The following is a 27,067-nucleotide window of genomic DNA, read 5'->3' on the forward strand; positions in this document are numbered from 1 at the left end:
GACAGTTGATCAAGAAAAATAGTCCATTGTGCAATACCATGGCTTATAAGATCATCCAAGCTAATGTTGCATTTCTAAGTCTACAGCTATTTTCTAACTAACAACAATTAACTCCCTTGCTTTCTTTTCATCTTTCCTTGAGCCGAGGTCTATCGGAAGGCAGGGGTAAGATCTGCATACACACTACCCTCCCCAGACCCCGCTTGTGGGACTATACTGAGTTTGTTGTTGTTGTTATAACAACAATTAACTCCCTTGCTCTCTCACAGATTTTTCCTTTCTCCAATTTAGTTGAGAAGCAAGAAAAGTGGTGGAACTTCTCAACAAGAAAGAGATGTAGACAACATTATACAAGCCAATAGTAGACATTAGCGATGTCCAACAACTTACAACATCTTGTGTGTGTCCGCAAACTGTCAAACCAGCTGAGAGGAGCTCTCACCTGCAATCAAACAGAAATTAACTACAGCTTTACAGTAAGAACTCTATATGCAGGGTGCCATTGCTCTGATAACACATGGCCAAAACTCTAATCCTCTTCTTGAAAATCACTCTGTGGAATCTCACACTTGTCCTGAGAAATTAAGGTCTATGAAGATCCAGAACGAGGGACAGAAGTTGATCTTCATCATTTCTTCACTGCTCATTTGTTTGCCAACAATGGCATCAGCAATAGAATGAGAACGTGAGTGAACCAAAAAACTCATTGAACTTTTGTAATTGAGCGGCTGGACACTCCATGCAACAACTTTGCAAAACCAAGAAAACTGAGCTTTCCATCAGTATGCCTAAGCCAGTCATGTAGAACAGCATGGACTGGAACAGAAGGGCTAAGACCAAGTTCCTGGAATGCCAGGTTCAAATTAAGTTCAGTTAGATTCCTTACCAATTACTTATACACTCCCCTCCTCCGAAAAGATAAAAAGAAAGATTGTTACGTAAGAGACAAAGATGTGGCGAACAGTATTCAGAACAGAAATGAACAATCATAATTACCGAAGCTAATTCTTCTATCATAATAGCCCTATTGCCTTCCTTCTCAAAAATTTCATAGGCACAACGTGCATGTTGTTCCCATCGGTCAAGAGCCTCAAGCTGATGAACACTTAATGCAGCAGCACAGAATTCCTCAAAATCCATCCTCCTGTATTGCAGTGCATTAAGCTGCCATGAGAAGGAAAAGGAGAGTTAAGCATCATAGTTAAAACCCAGAGCAAGACTATATAAGTTAGAAACTGAAGTCAATGGGTTTCAAAATCTACCGATGCAAGAAAATCATGCATACGAGCTTCCTTCATAGCATCTGTTGCATGTTTCATCAGGGCCTGATAAGATCACAGAAGGTCAGCAACAACTTGCGAAATACTAGAAACAATTATATCATTCATTTTTTCTAAAAAATACAAACCGTTTTAACGTTATCGAAACTTATGGTGCCATTTTTGTTTGGTTCCAGCAGTGCAAACTGCTCCTTCAGATAAAATAGCTCATCTACAGTCAATGTCTTTGACAAAGCCTGCAAAAAGTGCACAGGGGAAGATAGAGCTATTAAACAAACTTCTAATACTCTACATGTAGTATTGGAGTCGGAAGATAAAATGGGAACCGGAGAACTTTTCTCAATAGCATCATACACACCCGTAGTGCAGCTTTTCTAAGAGCAGAGGACCTCATGTAAGCCTTCATTAGTTTGAATATCAAAATATCCAAAGGCATCTCTATGTTGTGACTATTCTTTATCCATGGGTGACCTGAGAGAGGGAATTGTTACGCAGTTTGAAGAAATTAAAAGAACGAGAATTCTCCTTTTCCAACTTGACTGTAGAAACTCACCCAAAGCCTGAGCTGCAGTCATTCTTTTCCGGGGATCTTTATTCAACAGACGTTTCACAAAATCTTTTGCCTCAGAAGATAATGTAGGCCAAGGCTGTTCGTCAAAACTTGGATCAGCTTTTAGGACAGCTCTAAAAATTCCAGATTCTGTTCGAGCCCAAAACGGACGGCTCCCACACAACAGGATATATGCTATTACACCTATACTCCACACATCAGCCTCTGTACTGTAAGATCTATGTAGAACCTCCGGCGCTACATAATATGCACTACCGACAATATCATTAAGTCTTTCATCTGCAAAGCAATCGAGCATGGCAAGTAAACAACAGGTTGGTGGAGCTACTCAAATCTTATGCGGGGTAGTTGTTTAACTCTTTTTTCTTTTTTGAGGGGGGAGGGGGATTTCCAGAGACACAGTAATGGACTAACCTGGCTTCACAAAATCAGACAATCCAAAGTCTATTGCTTTAAGTTGTGCATTTTCATCCTTAGACGTGAATAAGAAGTTCTGCTCAATCAGAAAGCTTGAGTTAGATAAGAGTATGATAGAAAGGAAGGTTTACAGAACCAGATAGCACATCTTCTCTAACAAGTTATACAATTAACCATAGCAAAACGCCACAGCTGATATTTTGAGCTTCTCTGTTACTTGTTAGCTCAAAGCAGATCCATTACTCTAATACTAGATGAAACAAACATTAACTTCACCTGATGAATAAAAAACCTAAGCAACTGACTGAAAAGTTGTTCTATTGGAATATAACATTACTTATATCCATTAAAGTAAAAAAAGTTTTTTCTCCCCCTCTTCTCTTACACCAGGTGAAATTACTAGATATGCTAAAATGCTGTACTCTCTAAGCAATCATAGATTAGCATTTTGCTCCTCTTACCTCTGGTTTGAGATCCCGGTGCACCACACCTTGAAGATGGCAAAATGCAACAACTTTCAGTATTTGTATCATTACAGACTTTGCATCGTCTTCTGTGTACTTCCCACCTCTGCAGGACAAGAAGACACCTAGTTAGTACTTCATCAAAAAGATTTGCTACTATTCAAAACTCACAAGATTCAAATTCCAAAACAATGGAAACATAGCAAAGAGCAAGAACAACCTAGAGAGTATTCTATCCAAAAGCTCGCCTCCTTCACATAGCCTGAAATTTAACGACATTAATCAGCAGTACTTAAAGAGCAGTGTGATAAGGAAAATAAGCAAATCAAGCTCCTGATAACAGCAAAATACAATGATTAAACCCATATATTTACTAAGAGGGAATTAAAATAGTGTCATGCTACTTGAAATCATGGTAAATAACCAACATCTCAAGCTGAGTTTGAGACTAAATCAAAAATTACAGATGCAAATGCGATGAGAGTTTGAGTGACCAAAGCTTACTCCATGACTATGTAGACATTGTTGGGGTCTTCATATGCATCATAAAACTTAACTAAATTATTATGTCCCGTCAAAGCTCTTAATATCTTCACCTCCCTTCTCACATCCTCAATGGCTATTGCAGTAGTCATCTGGAAAAAAAAATTAGGATCAGATATTTCAGATAAAATGCCAGAAAAGAACAAGAAATCCACTGATGCACATTCAGGACAACAATAGTCATACATCACATTATGTAACCTAAGCAAAATAGAAAGATCAAGCTAGAAACAGCAGAAAGCAGCTTTTCTGAACAGCTATAAAATTCCACAGGACTTTTTTTTGGATTGGACGCACAAGTTGCCGTGGTCACGCTGTCGAATACTTTTCAAGCTGTTGTGGTCACTCACAACTACTGATATGTTAAAAAGGTCCATCCCTCAAACTGTCAGATGCCTTGACTATACAGACCGAGCAACTGATAACATTGTTCAAGAAGTTTTTTGCTGCTTTCATCAGAGAAATACATGGTGAAAATGTCTCAGCAATAAGAACCCCTAAACTCTACAAAAAGTATGATTTTGGTAAGGGAGGGAGGGGTGGTGAAAGCGGCTGTTGTTGCTTTACTTATTGAAGGCAAACTTATCCTTCTCCCTCTAGAGTTATCTGGAACAAGTGGAAGGCAAACAAAACATATTTAACTCCATCTCTCCATTTACTTATGGAAAAGATAAAAGAGCGACTGTGTTCTAAGTCGTCATGAGCATTAGCCCTCCTCCTTGACTCCCCTTACGCTGCCCTTCCTCTTTTCACCCCACCCAATTTAAATCTCGATATTCTATTTATTCACAATTAATCCCTCGTTTAGTGCATCTTACGGGCAATCAAACAGATTAACTTTCATACTCTAAAAAGGAAAGAAACAAAAATCAGACTCTAGTGCACTGCAAACAATAGAGCTTCCTTAAAACAGTCAAGGACATAACAAACATAACTAAAAATAGCATAAAGTCTGCCACTACACTTGAAGCTGCAATCAGCTTCCTACTTCCATCACTTCACAACCTCTAAACTTAAATACCAAAATCAAAGCTTTGAACTTAAACCATCAACTATACCACCTAAGGAAACAGTAGATGATGGACCTATTTGACAAAAAAATTTACAAGTAGTAGTATGAATAGACATTTGAAAAGTAGATCTGACCATTGTTACTCAAGTACTTGGAACACATAGATCACGTAGCAATTGAATCGAACTTGAACAAGAGAATAAGAGTATAACAGAAGGCCAAACCTTTGATTTGGGAATGACTTTTACAGCAACCTCTTGTCCCTTGACTTCACCTTTCTTAAACTTAGCTTTACAAGTATACCCAAAATGCCCTCTTCCTACTTCCTCTCCCATCTCATACTTGTTCCCAAAATTCTTCGAAAATCCAAAGCTCTTATCTAGCCCCGCGCCGCCTCCGCCTCCGACCTCTGATTCACTCCCTTCGGGGATTGCAGACTCGTTGGGTTTCACCGTGCCGTGTCGCCGAGCCAACAGAGAACGGATGTGCTTCGCCGGAGAAGGCGGAGGGAACGGCCGTTTAAAGAACCTCATGGGAGTAGAATTAGAGCTGGCATTCGTAGCCGGAGACTTCTTTGAGAATAAATAATGCGCCGGACTTGGACTGTAGAAGGGGAAAAATGGCGACTTTTTACCCACATTAGGTTCGTCCTTTTTCGTCTGATGGCTGTTAACATCGTCTTCATTGTTCGGACCAGATTTCACCGGAAGTGTAGCGACGTCGCCGGCGACGGTAATGTTATCGCCGGAAAAATTAGAGGGTTTTGAAGTGCAAGCACCCATAGGCTATTTTTGAAGCTTTATTTTTTTTTCGCTTCAGAAACGCAATGTAATGTACTTGAAGAACAAAGGGAAAAGAAAAGAGTAGTTCAAAGTCAAGAGAATTGCATGAAAACGAAATTATTACTATAAAGTAGTGGAAATTTGTGTGTTTGTTTAATGGAGGTTTTACTTTGAAATTTTGAATGTGTTGTTTGTAAGAGAGAAGAAGAAGAAGAAGAAGAAGAAGAAGATGGATCTGCAGATGGCGATAAAAAGGAAACGACGATGTTCGCTTTTGTCTGAATAAGTTGCAAGTGAATATTTTAGCTTTCTTTTTTATATTACAAAAAAAGTAGGATATACAATTTTTATTTGTATCTGTGGTGTAAAAGCTTTAATATACTTAGTAATTTGACTATTTTTTGCGTAAGTTACGAATTACAATATTTAGAAGCTTCCTTTGTCCTTCTGGTCTTCTTTCTACATTAAAAAATATATATATGAGATGAGATAAACATATAAATCATCATAAAACATGTTTGAATTGAAGCCAAAAACCTATTTAAGGTGAAGGTCAAAAATTTCAAAATCATGTTTAAATCTCGATTCAAATGAATATTGGCAGAATCAGAAAGCTTGAGACCTCAAAAATTTCGTATCAATCTATCATTATTGGAGAGTATTTATCGGAGAAACTCCATATATTTGAATTATTTAGACCATAAGTTTCAATCATGATATATATTACGCCATCAATGAACACAACTTTTAAACTTATTATAGATTAGAATTTCATTTGAAGAGTGTATTTGAATGTGGAGGTAAACATTCTTTTTATAGACAGCTTAGGGTGTGTTTGATATAACGAAAAATATTTTTCAAGAAAATATTTTTTTGAAAAATAAGCAGTAATTTTATTCATTTTTTGGGGTTTGGAACGTAAATTAAGAAAAATAACTTCTCAAGAGTATTCATAAATAATTTAGATACAATAAACATGAAGCCATAAACTTTCGAACCAACAACCTTCCGAACCCACAAATTTCATAAACTTCCGAACCGCTAAACTTTCGAAATCGCAAAATTTCGAACTCGAAAACTTTATAATTTCTAAACCCCGTAAACTTCCAAACACATAAACCTCTGAACTCATAACTTTGAAACTTGTAAAATTTCGAACCTATAAAACGAAAGATGAAAAAACTAAAACTGAAAATATATAAAAAGAATATTTTTTTCGGGGGTGAGCAGAAAAACGAAAAGACAGAAATTTGAAATTATAAAAAAAAAAGTAAATAAAAAACTTTTTTTGTGCGGGATGGAGTGGGTGGTGCAGAAAAAAAGAAAAAACAGAAATTTAAAAATTACAAAAAAAAAATAATAATAAATAAACTTTTTTTGTGCGGGGGTGGGGGTAGTGGGGGTGGAGTTTGGCGGGGTAGGGGTGGGGGATGGGTGGTGCAGAAAAACAAAATAACAGAAAATTAAAATTACAAAAAAAAAATTATTTTTTTTGCGGGGGGTGGGGTAGGGTAGGGTGGGTGGCGACGGAAAAAAGAACTGAAATTTAAAAAGAAAAAAAAAGGCTTTTTGGAGAAAGGGAGTGGGGTGGGTAGGCATGGGGTGGGGTTAGGTGCGTGGGTGTGGGGGTGTGGGGTGGGTTGGTGAGAGTGGGGAATAGGGTGGAGAAGGTTGATGAAGAAGTTTTGGAAAATATTTTCCCTTCTATTTATAATGAAAATATTTTCCTCCAATTGAAGGAAAATGAGTTCATAAAAAAAATATTTTTCAAAATATTTAAACCAACCAAAAATGTAAAAAATATTTCCGAAAAATATTTTTTTCATGCCAAACACACTCTTAATTTCCTCATTTTTCTTTAATATCGACATAAATTAGTTTCAAATACTTTGATTCTAAAACTAGTCATATGAGTTTTTCTTTTTCAATTACAAAAGATATTAACGATACATAATTAAATAAAATTTACTGTTGATCGCGTAATAATACTTCACAACAACTGAAAAAAGAAGTGACTACTTATATTAGAAGCGTTCAAGCCATCTTATTGAATTCAACGTGAAAATCTTATGGGTGCTCCTATCATAGAAAACTTGATTTTTTTTAAAACGCGAAATTATTAATGATTTAGTTAGTAGATAATGAAAATCATAATAGTATAAGTTACTTTCTTGTGACCTATAGATTTTGGATTCGAATCGTAAAATTAATCATTAATATTTGCATTAGGATAAACTGTCTATATCAAGATGTGTGACCCCTTTTTCGGATCATGCATGAACGTGAAATATCTCGTGCATCGAGCTACTGAAAGTAAATAATGAAAACATAATTCTCTTTTACATATATTAAGGGGAGTAGGGTTTAAATGGATAACTGGGGGATTGATACTTCACAATTTAGCAGGTCATGGCTCGTCCAATAAAATAGTTGGATGTTTGGGTTATTTAAATTTGAGAAAAGACTGAAAAGTGAGATGAGATTGAGACAAAATTAACCAACGATTTTGTCTTGAAAAGGTTTTAAATTTTGTCTGTTAGAATTTGGGTAAAACCAAAGAATGGGAACAAGGGACAATTCTTCTGTTTTGGCATTTTGCAGCAAAAGAATCTTCACATTCCAAATTCCAAGTTTTCAAAACTCTTTGTACTGTTCGTTTTCTGAACCCCGTTATTTGCCTTTCTTTATTTTGAATTTCTTGGAATTTACAAGCTCCTTTAAATGTTACTCCTCTGTGTTTGAAATTCATTTACCAAATACCCAAAAGGTACCCTCTTGCAGTAACTGCATAGTAACTCCGTACGTCATGAGTTATAGTAAAAAAAATTGCTATTTGAGAATAGTCAGAAAAATCTAAAGCAAATTAAACTGAAACGTGAAAAATCGACTTCACGGTTTAAAAATTGTAGTATGTGTTTTAGATCTAGAAATTTCACGTAAAAGTATTATTGACTTAAAAAGAAGTTTAGTGGGCGTTTGGACATAAGAATTTAGAAATTCCGGGAAAAAGTGGGTGAAAAAAATTCAAGTAAAAATAGTATGCATTTGAAAATTAGAGTTGTGTTTGGAAATAAATATAATTTGGAGCTATTTTTGAAATTTTGTGAATGATTTGAAGTAAAAATTTTAAAAAATAATATTTTAGAGTTTTTAAATTTTTTGAAAAATTCTGAAATTCAGCTTCAAGTGAAATTTGAAGTTTCATAGCCAAATAGTGATTCCGAAAAAGTAAAAAAAAAAAATGAAAAAAAGGTGAAAAACTTTTTATGGCCAAACGGACCCTTAGAATCAATATACCAAATCTAAGTCAAAGTAAATTCGTCAAACCGAAGCTATCTTCTTAGAATTTTGGTTTGTACTTTTAGCAACCCTTTGGAAATAAATTTAGTTGAAACTTAAAAAAATAAATTTTTGGAGAAGAGATAAAAAATAATTTACAACAACAACTCAATAAAATAATTTGTGAAAGTTAAAAATATTTTTGGACATATATTTTACTTTAAAAAAATTTGTAAGTTTTGTGAGTAAAAAACTTCAAAAATTACTTCAGAGTTATTTTTGGAATTTAAAAAAAATGATCAAAACCTATAAACAAACAGATATTAGAAAACAAAATTTGAAAAAAACTCCCAAATTTTATGACCAAACGTGAGCTTAGTTTCAGAAAAAATCAAACAGCCGGAACGAAGTTCTACAATTTTTTTGCGTAGATGCTAGCTTTCAATTATAGTATATGGTCGAATAACTTTCAAACGTCCTTATTCTTGATTATATAGCTTTTCCAGTAAATTCTTCGATGGATTGGATTCTTCCTTCTTAGGCATTTAAGTCATAAACGACTTTCTACTAATTAATTGAAATCTTTATTATTGTCATTAAAAATATCTTATCATCATTATTATTATCATTTTCATCATTTTATAATTATCCTCTATGGTGGCTGTTTGACCAAAAAATGATTGTCTTTGGCTAAACTAATTGAATATATTTAATTTGGGGTTAAGTCTAGCTAATAATAATAAGTTAATAACTTCATATATAAATTCAATATGTGAATACCAATAATGGAAGAGGAAGATCTAGCATTCAAGTACTTTGAACGGCACTAAAGTAAATAAAGGGAATGATTCATCCAAAATCAAATAGGATAAGAACGGTTCTTCTTCTGACTACGAAGAATAATAGATAAATACAAGAATTTTTGAAGCCTTTCTTGGATCTGCTATAAAAGATGTGAAGAGTATTTTTGTCAAGTAAGTTCTTGTGAGAGAGAGATCCCCTTCATCTAATCTCCCTCTTTCTATTTATAGGAGCAGGCCCTCAATTAACCCTAAAGATACAAGTATCAAGAATAACTAGCGGAATATTCTCTTAAAGGTTCTATTACTGAACTGGTTGTTAACTACTCTCTGATACTTGACCTCGGCCATAACTGGTTGCTCGGCCATAAATCTCATTAGTTATTAGTCGACCTCGACAAATTACCTATGGCAACATCGCTTCATGTTAAATGCTCTTAGGCAGATTTTGACACATACAGTTAGGCCCTCCGATTATCGAGGCTGCCTCTCGTACGTCCTCGGTGAGCGGACTTCGCTAGTTGTAATTTGAGAGATTTTAGGGAAGCAGGTCGAGTAGTAATGCTCTTGGCGAGATGATAAAGTGGTGCTTCGTAAATCATAACGTATCGTTACGTCGATTCAGACACGGTGTCGCGCGTCATTATGACGCGTTTTCTTGATGTATTGTGTCATTTCTCGAGCCTCTGTTGTTTCGATATCCGTACGGGGTATCGACTGTTTGTATTCTCGATCGTGGTGCCCAGGTTCTTATAAATAGGGATATAAGACATTTTGCTTGATTTTTCGTGTTTTTCGAACATTTAATATTCTCTCTTCTCTTCTTTCATTGTTGTTGCTTTTGTTACATATATCTCTTCTGCTCTTGCGTTTTCTCGATACAAGAATAAGCAAAAATGGTTAATACAACCAATTCGGGGGGGGTGCCTGATCCTGCCCCTTGGCGATTTGCATGCCTCCCCACGACGATGAAGTGGCCATGGTTGTTGAAGATGACAACTTTCCTACGGTGGAGGAAATATTTCCCTATAAGGAAAAAGATAGGTCTGATTTCTTGAAGATACCCGAAGATGGCCCCGAAATTTTGGAGTCGTTGATGATAGAGGCGGCCATTGCCAAATTTAGGGCTAAATTTAAAATTCCTGCCCACATAGACATCATCCCAGCGGGGCGTGACGTGGTATAAATACATCACCTTAGGTACTGCGCCTTCTATACCTACCCCTTCTTCGTAGGTTATACTCTTCTTATTCTACCCCTGGCCGAAGAGTTTTGCCACTACTACCAGGTGTGCCCGATCCGCATGATTTCGAAGTTCGCAGAGTTGGCCGGGGTCGAGGTGACTAACTGTCACTTGATGCATCTCTTCGCCCCCAATTTTTTCAGGGGGCGATGTTACATCTTCGCCACCAGGGCAGAAAAAGTATTGCGGTAAAAATGGATGATAAGGTTAACCAATAGTTTTGGCTCAACTACTTCTACGTCCGAAACTGAGGACGTGGTGGCGAATGCGAACGGGTTTCGTGAGCTTTCGAACTATGCTCGTAAGTACCTTTTCTCTTTGTAGCACCTTATACTGGTCGACCTTGATTATGCTCAATTTCTCCTTTTATGTAGCAGAGGCTGAGCCCCCTCCCTTGGTCGAGGATATTCATGAGTGGGTTAGACAAGTCCATCCTCATACAGTGGGGATTCGCGAATGGTCGACTTTCCGCACTAAGTTCAGGCCCACGTTTCTTGGTAATTTAGCTTATTTCCGTCTTCGAAGTTTTCTGGTAGGTCGCCATTTATCTTTGTGGGGGTTGATCTTGATTTTTTTTAGCACGAAAAGGTCTGAGGAGGTCGAGAGCTCCTACTCCTGCATTCCGCCAAGCGATCACCACAACGGAATCTGCTTTAGTTGCAATTACGTCTAAGCCTGCCAGGTCGTCTGCCTCTGTTCGATCTCCGATTTTGGCGAGGTCAGCTCATCAATCGGTGGCCTCGGCATCTGGGACATCGACTTATCCATTGCATTATTTAGTGGATGAGTTATCGTCGAGCGGAGAGGAATTGAATCCACAAAAAATGAGATCGGTGGATGTCGGTGATGGTACAGTTCGAGCAGTGGACTCTACAAGGCGTGACCATGAGCCGACCGTTTCTGTACCTGAGAGTGGCGGAAGTCCGTCGTCTGGAGTTCCATTATCAACGGGGGTAGTGGAAGGTACGCCCTTTCTTAAGGTTGGGGTTGTTGGACAGTCCGCGGAGGTCGGGGATAGCATACCTAGAAGTGAGCTGTCATCCTCGGTACCAGTTGATGTTCCCTCGTCGATCGCGGTGAGAGGTAAAGGTATTGCCGAGGACTGCTACAAAACGGGCTCAGATATTGACCCCGATGAGGTACGGACGTTGAGTGAGGGGTTCACTCGGGTGGAAGTGAGTTTGGAAGGGTCCACTCGTACCATCGTGGTCCCCATGGATTGTGACCTACTGGTGAATGTAGTCCCTTCCTTAGGTCCCCTTTGCTCCGAGGTGGAGGGCAAGAAGCTGAATGATGCCACCATGTCGTCGAGCATAGCCGGCCTCGCCCTTAGGGTAAATTTTTTGAACTCTGGTGGTTTTTGTATTTTGCGCATTATTTATAATACCGATTTTCTTCCTTTTTTCTCAGACAATTATCTTGGAGATTGAGAGTGCTCACCGAGAACAGAGGTGGAAAACCATTTTTAAGAAGATGGCGAGCAAGTACCATGAATATCGTAACAAGCATCGCGAGATCTATAGGCGATTTGGCAAGAGCAGCAACTTCTAAGCCATCAGGGATGAGTTGAAACAGAAAGACGATGAGCTGATGAGAGTCATCAGTAAGTGCAGCGTCCTTGAAGGGGCACTTAGGGACAAAGCAGAGGAGCTCGATGTGAGCAAAGGTGTTGAGGCAGAATGCGCAGACCTTCAAGCCCAAGTGGTATCTCTGCATGCTGAGCTCGAGCAATGTTCGATCAGGACCGATATGTTGAGTAGTGAGGTCGCCGAGAAGATGACGGATTTGGAGAAGGCCGAGTTAACTCGTTTGGCGGCTTTGACAAAGGCGGAGGCTTTGGGGGATGCAATTCGCGTCCTTCGGTTTGAGCGGGCAAACGATTTGGAGACGTCCATGCTCAGGGAAGAGCGGATAGATGAGCAAATCGGGGGGTTAGAGAAAGAGGTTTCAAACCCTGGTGATCAAATTGTCGGTCTTGAGGCTGAGAAGACGCAGTTGTAGGCTCGACCGTCCTCCCACACTTCTTCGTATCCCGATGTCCCGCAGGATTTATATGAAAAGTGGATCCACACTGAGGCCCAGCTAGACATATTTAAAGATATGATGACGGCGCGAAGAGTTACTGAGGCTGATCTTGAGGATTCTCATGCCAAGGCGCGTGTAGCTCGGATCACATGTGGCTACGACCCCGCTACACCGGGGACTGGTGACGGCGATGAGGATCTATACGGGATTGAGCAGGATGCCTGGTACAAGGACGAATATCCTGATGGAGGTGGTGAAGATGGCAATGTTGGGTCGGGTAGCGAGTAGTTATCCCTGCGTTGTATTTTTGTTGGCGTCTATTTTAGCCCTTGTAAAGAATAGTTTTTAAGTACGAAGTGTTATTTTTGTTTAGTTTCTAGATTTCTTCTGTTCAGTTCTATATGCTCATTTCCTTAATCTTGCCATTTTGGTTGTTTTAGGCTGTAGCAACTCGGTTTGTACGCCAAACGAGATCAAAACGCCGCACTTGGTGGTCGTGATCTATAGACAATATGTGTTACCGAATGAAAAACACAGCCGCAGCTTAATTTGAAACAACTTAATACAAGCGAAGTCGAACGTAACCTAAACTCTAAGATGGTCGATGGTCGTATAAATTTAATTCGAGTGAAGATAGGCCATAGTTGATATTTGAACGACATCGAATGCGAGTTTGAGCAATGTCGAATGGTTAAATTTGAATGAGGTTGAATGTCGTTCTAATTCGAACGAGGTTGAATGTTTTAATTCGAACGAGGTCGAATGTCTTTATTCGAACAAGGTCGAATGTCTTTATTCGAACAAGGTAGAATGTTTTTATTCGAACGAGGTCTAATGTTTTTTCATGTGGCTCAATACTTGGAGTAGCTTATATATTTTTGGGTCTGGCATTCCAGTCCCAGTCTATCTGCTCAATACTTGGGGAAATTTACATATCTTTCGGGCTGGCATTCCAGTCCCGGTCTACCTAGTCCCTTCATTAGGCGACCTGGAGATATGTTGAGAGATTGAGCAATGAACTTCCTTTTTCTTGTACGCATTTCGACTTGAAGTGTCCTCCTCATCGCCTCGTTAAAAACCCCATTGAGAAAACTCAATTGGGATAAAACTCAAGTGGGGGAAAAAGAGTACGACTTGGAACACGATTGTTCTTAAAAGTTGAAGTACTTGAGGTGGGTGACGTTCCAGTTGTTTGGTAGTCGTTTTCTTTCCATTGTTTCTAGTTGAAATGACCCTTTGCCTGATGTGGATATGATTTTGTATGGGCCGTCCCAATTTGTTCCTAGTTTGCCCTCTCACGAATCTTTGCTTGCTTGTGTTTTGGCTTTGAGTATCCCCGACTTTGAGTGGTCTAATCTTGGCCTTTTTGTTGTAATAGCGCTCTGCCTGTTATTTTTGGGCTACCATTCTTATGTAGGCCATGTCTCTCCGTTCCTCGGCTTCGTCGAGGTCATGCATTCTACTTTCGTCGTTCCTCGACCCGCTTTTATGGGAGTATCTCAAACTGGGCTCTCCAACTTCAATTGGTATTACTGCGTCAGTCCCATAGACTAACGAGTAAGTCATTTCACCTATGCTCGTCTTTGGTGTTGTACAATATGCCCATAGCACTTCTGGCAGTAGTTCTGGCCAAAGCCCCTTGGCATTCTCAAGCTTTTTCTTCATGATGTCCAGTATTGATTTATTGGAGGATTTTGCTTGACCGTTGCCCGCGGGGTGGTATGGAGTGGAGAGTATTTTTTTGATATGCCACTTCTCAAAAAATTCAGCGAGCTTTTTTCCAGTAAATTGGGGTCCGTTATCGCAGTTGATCTCTTTGGGAAGGACAAAACGACACACAATATTTTTCCATATGAAGGTGATCCTTTCCTGCTCGCGTAACTGAGCGAATGCTCCTGCTTCTACCTATTTAGAAAAATAGTGAGTCAAAACAAATAGAAAGCGTATGTTACCTCGTCCTACAGGGAGGGGGCCGACGATGTCCATCCCCCACTTGATAAAAGGCCAAGGGGAAGTGACTGAATGGAGTTGCTCGCCTGCTTGGTGGATTATTGGGCCATATTTTTGGCATTGATCGCATCTTTTTACGAAGTCCGCGGCCTCTTTTTTCATAGTGGGCCAGTAGTATCCTGCTCGTATGAGGCATCTAACCAGAGCTCGGTTTCCTGAATGAACACCACAGTGGCCTTCGTGGACTTCTTCTAGTACACGGCTAGTGTTATTCGGGCCTAAGCATTTTGCTAGGGGGCCGTCGTACATCCACTTGTATAGGGTGTTCTGGATGATATTGTACCTGGTTGATTAAATCCGCAGTTTCTTGGCTTCTTTCTTATCATCTGGGAGTACGCCGTCCTGCAAGTATGAAATAATATGGTTGCACCAGTCCCAAGTTAGATTTATAGTCCTTACCTTAATTTGGTCTATTGACGAGTAGAGGGCGACCATGTTTTCTTCGCCAGTTACCCTTTTGGTGACAACAGCCAATTTGGCGAGTCCGTCGGCTTCATTGTTTTGTGCGCGAGAGATATGGTCGAACCGACATTCATCAAACTCGAGCAGTAATTTGCAAATTTCGGCTTGGTACTTTTGCAGCCTTTGCTTTTTGATCTGGAAAGTCCTTATGACTTGGTTGACGACGAGCTGTGAGTCACAATGTAGGATGACCCTCCTTGCTCCGTACTTGGGTACTAGCCTTAATCCTGCAATCACAGCCTCATACTCGGCTTCATTATTAGTCATGTACAGACATCTTATGGGACCTCGAGTACGAGTCCCAGTCCGGACCCTAACACATTAGAAGTGCCATCGGTGTACAAAATCCATTGATCTTGTATTTGCGGGGAAGCTTGGGCGACTTCATTTTCTACTTCAGGTATTATTTTTGTGCTGAAGCCGGCGATGACTTGTGATTTTATCGAAGTCCATGGTTGATACGTGATATCATGCTCGTTCAATTCTATAGCCCACTTAGCCAATCTTCCCGATAGCTCGGGCTTATGTAAAATACTTCTCAGGGGGAAAGTTGTGACTACCGAGATGGGGTGGCACTGGAAGTAGGGCCTAAGCTTTCGTGAAGCTACGACCAAAGCCAGCACTAGTTTTTCTAGGTGGGGGTACCGCGTCTCGGCATCGATTAAGGTTTTGCTAATATAGTATATGGGGGATTACGCACCTTTGTCTTCTAGGACTAGGATTACGCTTACTGCTACTTTGGATACGGTGAGGTAAATAAGGAGACGTTCTCCGGGTTCTTCTTTGGCTAGAAAAGGTGGTGATGATAAATAAGCCTTTAACTCATTTAGGGCTTGCACACACTCGGACGTCTATAGAAGACCATTATCTTTCTTGAGTACGCTGAAAAATTTATGACACCTATCAGACTATCATGAGATAAATCTTGACAGTGCGGCGATGCGGCCGGTTAGCCTCTGAAATTGTTTTTTTACTGGTTAAGTGTTCTGGTATTCCTTCTATGGCCTTGATTTGATCGGGATTGACCTAATTGCCTCTTTGTGATACCAGGAAACCCAAAATTTTCCCGAGGTGATGTCGAATGCACACTTCTCGGGGTTTAGTTTTATACCGTATCGACTGAGTGTGTCGAAGGCCTCTTTCAGGTGGTCGATGTGATCTTCTTTCCGTATGGATTTGACCAGCATGTCGTCTATGTAGACCTCCATGGTTTTGCCGAGTTGGTCTTTAAACATTCTTGTCACCAACCTCTGATAGGTTGCCCCCACATTTTTCAGTCTGAAGGGCATTACCATGTAGCAATATGTTCCTTGATGAGTGATGAAGGTGGTATTCTCCTGATTTTCCTCCTCCATGAGTATCTGGTTGTAGCCCGAGTATGCGTCTAAGAAGCTCAGTAGTCCGTGCCCTGTTGTTGCGTCAGCAAGTTGGTCGATATGGGGTAGCGGGAATGAATCTTTGGGGAATGTTTTGTTTAAATCCGTAAAGTCTACGCACATCCGCCACTTTCCGTTCTTCTTTTTTTACCATGACCACATTGGCGATCCACTGAGGATATTTTGATTCCCTGATGGAGCCGTTTTCTAACAATATTTCGACCTCCTCGCGGACTGCATCGTTTATTGCGGAATTGAATTTCCGCCTAACCTGCCTCACCGGGGGGTGGAATGGATCGACGTTCAACCTGTGTGTGGCGACCTCTTTTGGGATACATGGCATGTCTGCATGGGAAAAAGCAAATAAGTCCGCATTAACAGTTAAGAATTGACGGAATTTACCTGGTTCTTGAAGCTTGCGGCCGACGTAGGCTATCTTGTTGTGGTCATTATCGTCAAGTTAGACGGGGTCGAGGTCTTCTATGGTTGATCCCATGGTGTCTATTGTTTCGGGATCTCTGATGACGTCCGCTTTCTCATCACAGCTCGACCTCGACATTGTTAATTGATATGCATCCTCTGCCCTTCATTTGTTGGGTGTATGTACAATCCTGGGCGATGCGATAACATTCTCGAGATGCACGTTGTTTTCCTCATATACTGAATATTCCCCATGGGGTTGGAATTTTGATGACTTGGTACAAGCTGGATGGGAAGACTCTCATGGTGTGTATCCAAGGTCGGCCTATTACGGATTTGTACGATGTATCCTGGTCCATGATGTGGAATGTGATTTCCAGAGTGACGCCGCCGGCCAGGACGGGGAGTGTGATTTCCCCGGATGTTCGTTCAACTGCATTGTTAAAACCTGTCAGCGTGATGCAGCGCGGTACTACCTTATCCTCGAGTTTTATTTGCGTAAATACTCGAGGATGAACAATGCATGCGCTGCTCCTATCGTCCACCATAATGCGTCCTACATCTGTATCTAATATTCATAAAGTTATAACAAGGGAATCATAGTGAGGGAAAACCAAACCATGGGTATCTGACTTATCGAAGATGATACTTTCTTCTAGTTCGTCGTACCGTTTATGAGTAATTGACCGTTTGAGCTTGTGGGTTATGGCAAATTTTACGTTGTTGATTGAAACGTCGCCGCTGCCCCCGATGATCATTTGAATGGTGCGAGTCGGTGAGGGTGGTTTCGGCGGTCCCTGGTGTTGTTTGCGTCCTCGGGCAAAGTTTGTCCTTCCTCGGTCGCTCAACAATTCTTTGAGGTGTCCTTGATGAAGCATGTTCACGACTTCCTGTCTTAGGGCGATGCAGTCCTCAGTTTTGTGACCTCGCTCTTAGTGGAACTCGCAGAGGGCTTTTGACTTTGTAGTGCTTGGATCTGACCTCATCTTTTGCGGCCACTTTACTTTTGGTCCGAGCTTCTCCAATGCATAAACTATTTTTGAAGGTGACACATAAAAATTATGAGCGGATAGTAAATGGGGCACACCTCTCTCGTTCCGGTGAGTCCCTGGGCCCTCTTCGTGGCGCAAATTGGTCATGATGGCATTTCTGACATATGTGTGATGCCTTTCTCGGTTGGATCATGGGGCTGCGATATCTCTCCTGGCATCATTTCTTCGATCCTTCCTGGTTTCGGCTTGTACCGAGGTCAATCAATGGATTGGCCCATTCAGGTCGTCTTCGTCAGCACGGACCTCGGCATAGTAGGCATTGTGTATTTCATCCCAAGTGGTTGGAGGATATTTCATAAGCCGGCTTAGTAGTTTTCTGGTTGCCCTTGAGCCATTCATGTTCATCCCGTTCTGGAAAGCTGCTATTGCCATTCCTTCCGATACATTTGGTAAGGTCATCCTTACTAATCGAGCAAGGAAGTCCCTCAATCCCCCTCCAAATGATTGTTTGATGGCAAATATATCGTTCACTTTTGCCTCCAATTTTTTAGCTCGAGCATGGGCCGTTACGAACTTGTTGTCCATCTCCTCGAATGTTTCAATGGAGAGCGCGGGCAGCTGTGAATACCAAGTTAGTGCGCCCCCAGTGAGAGTTTCACTAAATTTTTTCAACAGGATGAAGGACACTTGTTCTTTGGTGAGGTCATTGCCTTTTACTGTAGTGACATAGTAAATCACATGATCTTCGGGGTCGGTCGTACCGTCATAAATTTTCAGATAAGGTGGCATCTTGAACGCCTTGGGTATGGCATGTAGGGCGGCTTCATCATTGTAGGGTTGCTCGACGAACCGACCAGCGTCTCTTTTTGGCAAGAGTTTTGGGGCACCGGTATTTTGTCGACTCTTTCTTGGTGCTCTCTCATTTGATCCCGAAGCATTTTGTTTTTATTTTTTATTTCTTCCATTGTCCTCAGAATGGATGTGAGGGTGTCGTTACCTGCATTATTAGTTTGTGAGTGATACCTGTTACTGAAGGGAGAGGATCATACTGGTTGGCCGTTGCTGGTGCAATGCAAGCCTTTGCATTTTCTCTAAATACCTCGTGAGTGGGCTTGTTGAGGATGCTGGTCAATGTATTTATCAGCCAAGCCTCGAGTAGCTTCTTCAACGATGGTGGTGCCTCTTCCGCTGTGGACGTAGAAGTTCCTTTACCATGGGATGTTGTGATACTGCCATGAGGGAGGAGTGATTCACTTCATCGGGGAGAGTTGTTAGGCATTATGTCTTCGCCTTCTGTTTCGGAGACCTCTTTGATGGTGTTTAAGAGGTTGGTAGTGAGATCGGCTACTGCCTTCATCCTTTCTTCTCCTTTACCGCCATGTCATAACTGGGTGTACAAGGAAGTACAAACTTCTCTCTTTTTTTTTTGAACAGTGCTACTTATAGATCCAAAAGAAACTAAAGATTTAACTAGACAATCCCCACAGACGGTGCCAAATTGTTTGAGCAAAAAATGATTGTCTTTGGCTAAACTAATTGAATGTATTTAATTTGGGATTAAACCTAGCTAATAATAATAACTTTAGATATGAATTCAATATGCGAATACCAGTAATGGTAGAGGAAGATCTAGCATTCAAGTACTTTGAATGACACTAAGGTAAATAAAGGGAATGATTCACCCAAAATCGAATAGGATAAAAACGGTTCTTCTTCTGACTACGATGAATGATAGATAGATACAAGAATTTTTGAAGCCTTTCTTGGATCTGCTATAAAAGATGTAGAGAGTATGTTTGTCAAGTAAGTTCTTGTGAGAGAGAGATCTCCTTCATCTGATGTCCCTCTTTCTATTTATAGGCCAAGTCTTCAATTAACCCTAAAAATACAAGTATCAAGAATAACTAACGGAATATTCTCTTAAAGGTTCTATTACTGAACTGGTCGTTAACTACTCTCTGATACTTGACCTCGGCCATAACTGGTTGCTCGGCCATAAATCTCATTAGTTATTAGTCGACCTCGGCCAAATTACCTATGGCGACATCGCTTCATGTTAAATGCTCTTAGGCAGATTTTGACCCATATAGTGGCATGTAGGAGATTGAATTAATAGACTTTTTCCATTACTAATACGTGCTTAAGTAATTATTGATTTGTAGTTAGAAACTTGTTTACTAGCCAGAGGAATTTTGTTGAACAATAAGTTGCGTTCTGAAAGAGATCCCCCAATCTGGGAATAGAAAATAAATCACGAATCATCCCCGAAGAAGTCAAAGGAAAATTTAAACAATTCATGTTCATTAGAAAATGGATGGAACTGATCAGCAATCCTTTTTGGTTGAAGAGTTGGGTTGAACAAGGCTATGCCTTAGCCACAGGAATTAACAAATCTCCTGTTGTCAATAAACATAAAGAAGATAAAAGGATAACATAAACCTAGAGAGATAGAATTTACAGTTTGTTCGAATGGTTGTGACGTATTCTATTGTTTCGTTTGTAACTTTAAATACAATGCAGTATTTTTTTTAATTGTTATTTTAAATTTATGGTATCGTATCAATAATCCATTCTTTTCTCATCTTGTCCTTACTATAATTCTATTTAACTCTTCATCCTACCTTTTTAATAATTATTCCACCTCATACTATGTTTTTTCTTCGTAATGTTGTACGCAAATTCTTCAAATTGCTGGTATATGACATTATGAAACGATGAAAAACAATACAATCTTTTCAAATATATATATATATATATATATATATATATATTGTATAAATTAAAATAATACAATATAATATAATACGATACATTAAAAAATAATAAATAACAACAATCCAAACAGACTGTTAAAACGCAAACTAGGTGCAACTACAAATAAATTATCTAAATAATTTTATAAAACAAATGACTTTGCACCATATAATTATTATTGATGCATATGGTTGCCAATCATCAAATCTCATTCTTCCTAGATTCTTGAGAGAAGCTTCTTATAGAAAATGGAGAAACAACCAGAAAATGCATGTACACTGTACAGTACTACAATATGGTTATTTCTTGGTTCAGAAGCAAAATCTTTTCGGGAAACATTACAAATCTAATCTGTTAAACAACAGCTCCTCTCATTGTCAAGTAGTTCAGTCCCTGCCTTGAGGGGAACCCCATAAAATCTGTGGCGTTTAATTTGTTTCCAATCTATATATATATATATATATATATATATATATTAAAGTAATAAAGTTACCATATATAATTATCATTATGGTTAATCCAAGTGGCAAGTTAATAAATGTCAATAGTATATGGTAACTTTATTATATATTTGACTATGTTAGTCAAATACGAATATTATATATATAAACTGAATTTGAATTAAAAGATAATTTTGAATTTATAGGTTAAGTTTTAAAATTCGAATTTAAATTAAAAATAAAAATTTATCTTTTTTTTCTATCATGTTATCATACTTAATTCGGTTAATGATCATATGCAATCATGTTAGGAACTTTTGTTATATTTTCTATTATTTAAATGTTACTTCGCCTCTGGCAAAAAAAAAAAAAAAACTACTCCATATAACTATAAAACTTTTTCACATTTAAAACCCTATAATTATAGTTCTTTAAAACATTGTAGCTAGATTTGAATAAAGCGAATTTCTTTTAAAATAAATATAATATATATATGGTACACGTCTATATTTATCCAAATAACAAAAAAGAGTTTAAAAATCGAATAAAGTTTACTTACATATATAATGAAATAAACATATATGCTAGAGAAAGAAAGATCACAAAAATCAATCAATATTAATTTTTTTTATTTTTTTTTGAAGAATATTTGTTTGAAGAGTCAATTTGTATAAATGGACATCAAACAAATAACAAAACTTTGTCTATACAATTACTATCAGTAATTTCAATTTAGCACATTCTAGGAATTGAAGGGTATAAGCTAAAACCCCTTTATTTAGCTGCCCTGCAATCAAACCAATATTACAAGGGTGTAGTATTTTTTTCGCCAAAGAATATTAGTTTTGAATTATCAGATCATGTGAAAGGTTTTTTTTCTCGAACTCAACAAGAGAGATATTGGTTTCTAATTGATAGTTTCTATAGCGATTTTCAAGTGTAACAAAGTATATTTTTAAAAATAAAAGGTATGACGTGATTTTTTTTTAAAAATGTAAACAAATTATTTCGAACAAACTCTTTACTCTTTTCTACTTTAAAGATAATAAAAAGATAAGATATTTTTGAACATTAGTAGAGAGCTTTTAAAATTATTATAATAGAAGTCATATCATGGATAAACTCAAAAAATCGAAATCTTATGGAATATTTACATAAATATCCGGCCAGATTTATTGTTTACTTTTTATAGCTAATATAAATAGATGATATACCGACAACACATGATTATACACATATTATATATGGATTATATAGAAATTACACCTCCTTTAATTTTTTAATTTAAGTGATCGGGCGAGCACTTATTTAGGCTGATTAGATAAAGCCAAAAGAAAAATATGAAAGAATTTCAACCAAAAGACTAAAAATATAAATAAAGTTCGTACGTAGACAATTTCTATTAAAACTCATCCTTTTATAGTGAAATAAATTAATTTTTTGTAAAAAAAAAGAAAGAATGACATAAAAAATAAGATAAAAGATAATAAATATTGAAAAAATAAATGCATGAAAGATCTAAAAATTAGAAATAAGAGATGGCAACGAATTTCTTCTTATGTTTCATCTTTGTTGAATATAAAAAATTTGGAAGCTAATCTCATCGATTTCAAATATTTTTTTCAACTCAAATACATAGATTATAAGATAAGGATATGTTAGAATTTTTTTTCTATTTACATTGTGTATCGTTTTGAAAAATTACTATTATTAACAAACTGATATGATATTCAAATTTGAATTTAAATGCAATTTGAATAGTTTGCATTGAGGTTAAACCAAGTATGGTGTCGAAAAATAAACTAATTGGCAATTTTAAGACAATATATGTAATGTTATATAATAACAATCAACTAATTTAACATTTAATTATTCAAAGAACAAATTTTTTGTATATATAGGGTATTAAAAATTCAAAATATGTGGCTAGAGATATCGATAAACTTAAAATGGAGTCATACTGAAATAAAGTTTTTCCGGCTAAAAAATTATTTAAATTTTTAGATAGCCGATTAAAGTGAATTTTAAATTAAGGATAATATCTTGCATCATTATAAAGATAATCATTATTGAAATATATATAAAATTTTAGAAATTGAAATTTCAAAATAGAAATTTTTTTTGAAAGATAATATCATACCAAATAAGAGCACGCCGTAACCAAAGAGTCATTTATATTGTGTCAACCTTTGAACTTTGACATAAATATGAGTTATTATTTCGTTTTGTGGTTATTTTTAGGTTCCAATGACACCAATGAGAATAATGCAAAAATAAAATTATCACCACGCGATTTGAGAAAATGTTAGTCTTTTTTCATGTAGTGTTTCTTAATTAATATCTAACGATTATCTATAATTATTTAGTAGGCTTAAATTTTAAGGTTATTTACATATAATTCAAATAACTCAGATATTTAACATGGTTAATGTCAAATATCAAAATGGAGTCATACTGGAAAAAAATTCACTACTAGAGAATTTTTAAATTTTTAGATAGCCAACTAAAATGAGTTTTTAATTAAGGATAATATTTTCACTTATATTATTATAAAAATAATTATTATTGAAAAATAAAGTTTTAGAAACTGAAATTTTAAAAAAGAAATATTTTTTAAGAGATATCAACAGACAAAATAAGAGTTCAAGTAGTAGTTAAAGAGTCAAGTCGTATCCAAAGAGTCATTCATAGTCTCAACATTTGATTGTTTTACCATAAATATGAGTTATTATTTTGCTTCCTGACTATTTTTAGGATCGAATGACACCGACGAGAATGGTATCAAAATAGAAAAATAGAAGAAATGGTTAATTTTTTTCATTTAACGTTTATTATTAATATCCAATGATTATCTCTATTTACTGAGAAAGTTTAAATTTTAAAATTATTTACATATAATTCAAATAACTTAAATATTTTGATATGATTAGTGTTCGCGCATCCGCACGGGTGCTAATACTAATATAAAATTAAATACGCACTGTTTAGTTGGTTGCTTTCATTAGTATTGAATGGGATGATGGAGATGTTGACACTTGACAGTAAGTTAGTTGGAGCTAAACGAAGCACATGGTCCATTCACATCACACTATAAATAAGTGAAAGTTATCCCGATAAAATCTTACTCGCATATAACACTAATTAAAATGATTATAAGACATATTTTTATTATATTCCATCTGTTTTAATTTACGTGAACCCATTTGATTAGACACGAAATTTAAAAAAAAATAAAAAACTTCTAAATTTGTGGTGTAAAACGAGACACATATATTTTGTGTGGTTATAAATCATTGCAGAAAGATAAATTGTTTCCAAATAAGAAAAAATGTCATTCTTTTTTACACGGACTAAAAATGAAATATGTTCACATAAATTAAAACGAAGGAAATATATAGGAAGAGGACCTTGAAGTAATAAAGTTGTATATGTGTGACTTATATATCACTATGTTACGGATTCTAACTGTGAAAATAATCACTAATTAATGTTTGTATTTGCGTAAACTGTCTGAAGCACATCGGTAGAGTCTTCTGATTCTGGTTTCTGGTTTGAACATGCCGCCAATGTAAGCTATTGCGGAATGGAATCATCTGCCAAATGAAAAAAATAAGAATAGAAAAAAGAATTATTATTTCTCTCAATTTTCTTGGTTGTAAAAAGCAATGAAGGGGACGTCAATATAAAATGATCATGCAAGTTGACCAATAAACAAGGAGAAGGTTTAGAAAAATAGGATGAACTGTTGTTGCCGGCTGAGCACTTGACTTTTAATTATTTTTTTCTTTGACATTAGCAAGAAGATATTAAATAAAATTGAACATAAATTCATATTTAAATAGAGATTGAATATTAAATTTTTTGATTTTAATACTTTCACCTTAACTCGTCAAAATCTTATTAGCGAGTACTTTAACTTTGATTCACTGCATTAACCTTTTGACAACAAGGGGGGATCCGACCAATTTAACTCAAAAACATCATGGATAATAATGTCACATTGTCGATAATGGTTATGACTTATGATTAAGGTGGTGGTGCCAACTTTTCTTTTCCCTATAAAAGAGGGACTAATTTATCTCCGCAAAATACATTTTTTTAGTGCAAAACTCCTAAATCCGACACAAATACACCGTCCCTCAACCTTCAACCAATCCTCATCTATTATTTTTACTTCTCTCTGTTACATCAGGTGCTTATTTCTGCTTAGGCCTACCTTCAAAATAGAGATATCTTTTGTTCTTTCTTTTCCTTTTAAAGAAATATAATTTAATTTATGTGCACTGATAATTTAAATTTTTATTTAATTTATTTTAGTATGTTATAGCAGATACTTATTTAATTTATTAGATAATTAATATTCTCTCAATTTTAATTTTATCTTTATGCAATGATTTATAGTCAACAAAATATATATGTCTCATTTTACACCACAAGTTTATAAGTCTTATCTATTTCTTAAATTCTGTGTTCAGTCAAATAAGTTCACATAAATTGAAATGAAACGCGAATATTTTTTTATGGATAATTATTTATATTAAAAATTCTTCTCAGTTGATAAGGATTTTTTACCAGCTTTTATGGAAAAGACGAAACAAGGATAGGAATGGACCACCTAAATCTTGGATGGAGAACTTAACAAGTATTGACACATTGTCGCAAGGTCCCTATTTACAAAATAGTTGTCCACCCTATTACCTAAACTAAACATAACCGGTGAATGTATAATATATGCATAATTTATGTATTACATATGTATAATTGTGTATAATCAATATATAATCTATGTATATGGCTAAAAAAAGTAAACAATTAATATGACCGACTATTTATGTAAAGATCCCTTTAAAATATGTGTTGTTTGTGATAGAAGAACTTTTAGAAACCACTATTGTTTAGTGGCTATTAATTTCCTATAGCTACTTTATACATAATTAATTCCTATAATTATTATTTAGTTGTTATGCGATTGTATTCGATGTATTCACGCTACTGTATTCATGAATACAATAGTAGAATTTGCCTAAAAAATAGGGGAGTCCAGTCGTGCGATTGTATTCGCCTAAAAATAGGGGACTCCAGTTGTTTAATAACGGAAAGAGAGTCAATTAGCGTGTATCACTCCTAATTTAACTCTACAAAATCAATTCCATATAAATTTCGCTGCTACGCGACTGTATCCAATGTATTCTTGTTACTGTATTCATGAATATAGTAATAGGAGAGTGCAGTCGTGTGATTGCAATCGCTGTATTTGTGGTACTGTATTCATGAATATAGTAGCGGAAGTCGCCTAAAAATAAGTGAGTTTAGCTGTTTAATAATGAAAAGAGAATCAATTAGCGTGTATCACTCATAATTTAACTCAACAAAATCAATTCTATATAAATTTCACTGCTACTGTTCTATATTCCATATATTCGCACGACTGTATTTATAAATACAATGAGTATCATGAAATGGGGTGTATACCGTTCTATTCAATTCGACTGTATACATTGTATTCAATTAACAAATATTCATTATTCACTATTATATATTGTATTCAATTCACCGTATTCAATTCGATTGTATTCAAACAACAAAAAATCATAAAACACAGTGATAATCAGTTGTATTAAAAAAAATACAAACCTTCGGAATACATAAATACAGGCGAAAAAATAATGCATTTATACAAAAATACAATATAGTTAGGTGTATTTGTACAGAATACAATGTATTTGTATCATTGTATGTGACTAAAAGCAAAGAAGAGAAGAAAGTTTGTCGGAGATGGCTTTTTTCGGCCAAGTAAAATACTGTATACGTTGTATTAAAACTAAAAATGGAGACGAACAAAAATTCGGGTGATGGTATTCTATAATCTCATATTTTAGTCGCTTATTACACTCCAATTTACTGCACTTTAATTGAGTTTGAGCTTTAATCGCTAGTGTTTTACTCTAATTGTGTGTTTTATGCCTTGTAGGAGTGATTCTGATCTATGCAGATGTTATGGAATGAATTCAAGCTATTCTGGAGCTTAGAAGTTTGAGTAAAAGCCCAATGATTTAGTTGGGAATATGTTCGGGGATCAACGGATGATAGTGCACTTTAAGAACGAAACGAAGAATCGAGCAAGCATACTACGTATTGTCCAGTAAAATGCACATAACTTTGGCGCCGTTGCCAGGGATTGACAATCAATAGTATTT

The 27,067-nt window shown here is 36.7% G+C and overlaps 1 protein-coding gene across 1 annotated transcript; it reads right to left on the reverse strand.

Moving 5' to 3' along the window:
• Nucleotides 1-335: 335 nt before the first annotated feature.
• Nucleotides 336-5,358, reverse strand: LOC104105025 (CDPK-related kinase 5). Its single transcript, XM_009613255.4, has 11 exons — nucleotides 4,512-5,358; nucleotides 3,237-3,367; nucleotides 2,953-2,994; nucleotides 2,730-2,838; nucleotides 2,266-2,344; nucleotides 1,834-2,130; nucleotides 1,639-1,751; nucleotides 1,409-1,516; nucleotides 1,263-1,325; nucleotides 997-1,164; nucleotides 336-844 (listed from the first exon to the last, which is right to left on the reverse strand). The coding sequence occupies exons 1-11, from the start codon at nucleotides 5,067-5,069 to the stop codon at nucleotides 704-706; spliced, it is 1,809 nt and encodes a 602-aa protein (XP_009611550.1). The 5' UTR covers nucleotides 5,070-5,358; the 3' UTR covers nucleotides 336-703.
• Between the last annotated feature and the right edge of the window lie 21,709 nt (nucleotides 5,359-27,067).

The sequence above is a fragment of the Nicotiana tomentosiformis genome, chromosome 2 (assembly GCF_000390325.3).
Source record: "Nicotiana tomentosiformis chromosome 2, ASM39032v3, whole genome shotgun sequence".
Classification (NCBI taxonomy): Eukaryota; Viridiplantae; Streptophyta; class Magnoliopsida; order Solanales; family Solanaceae; genus Nicotiana; species Nicotiana tomentosiformis.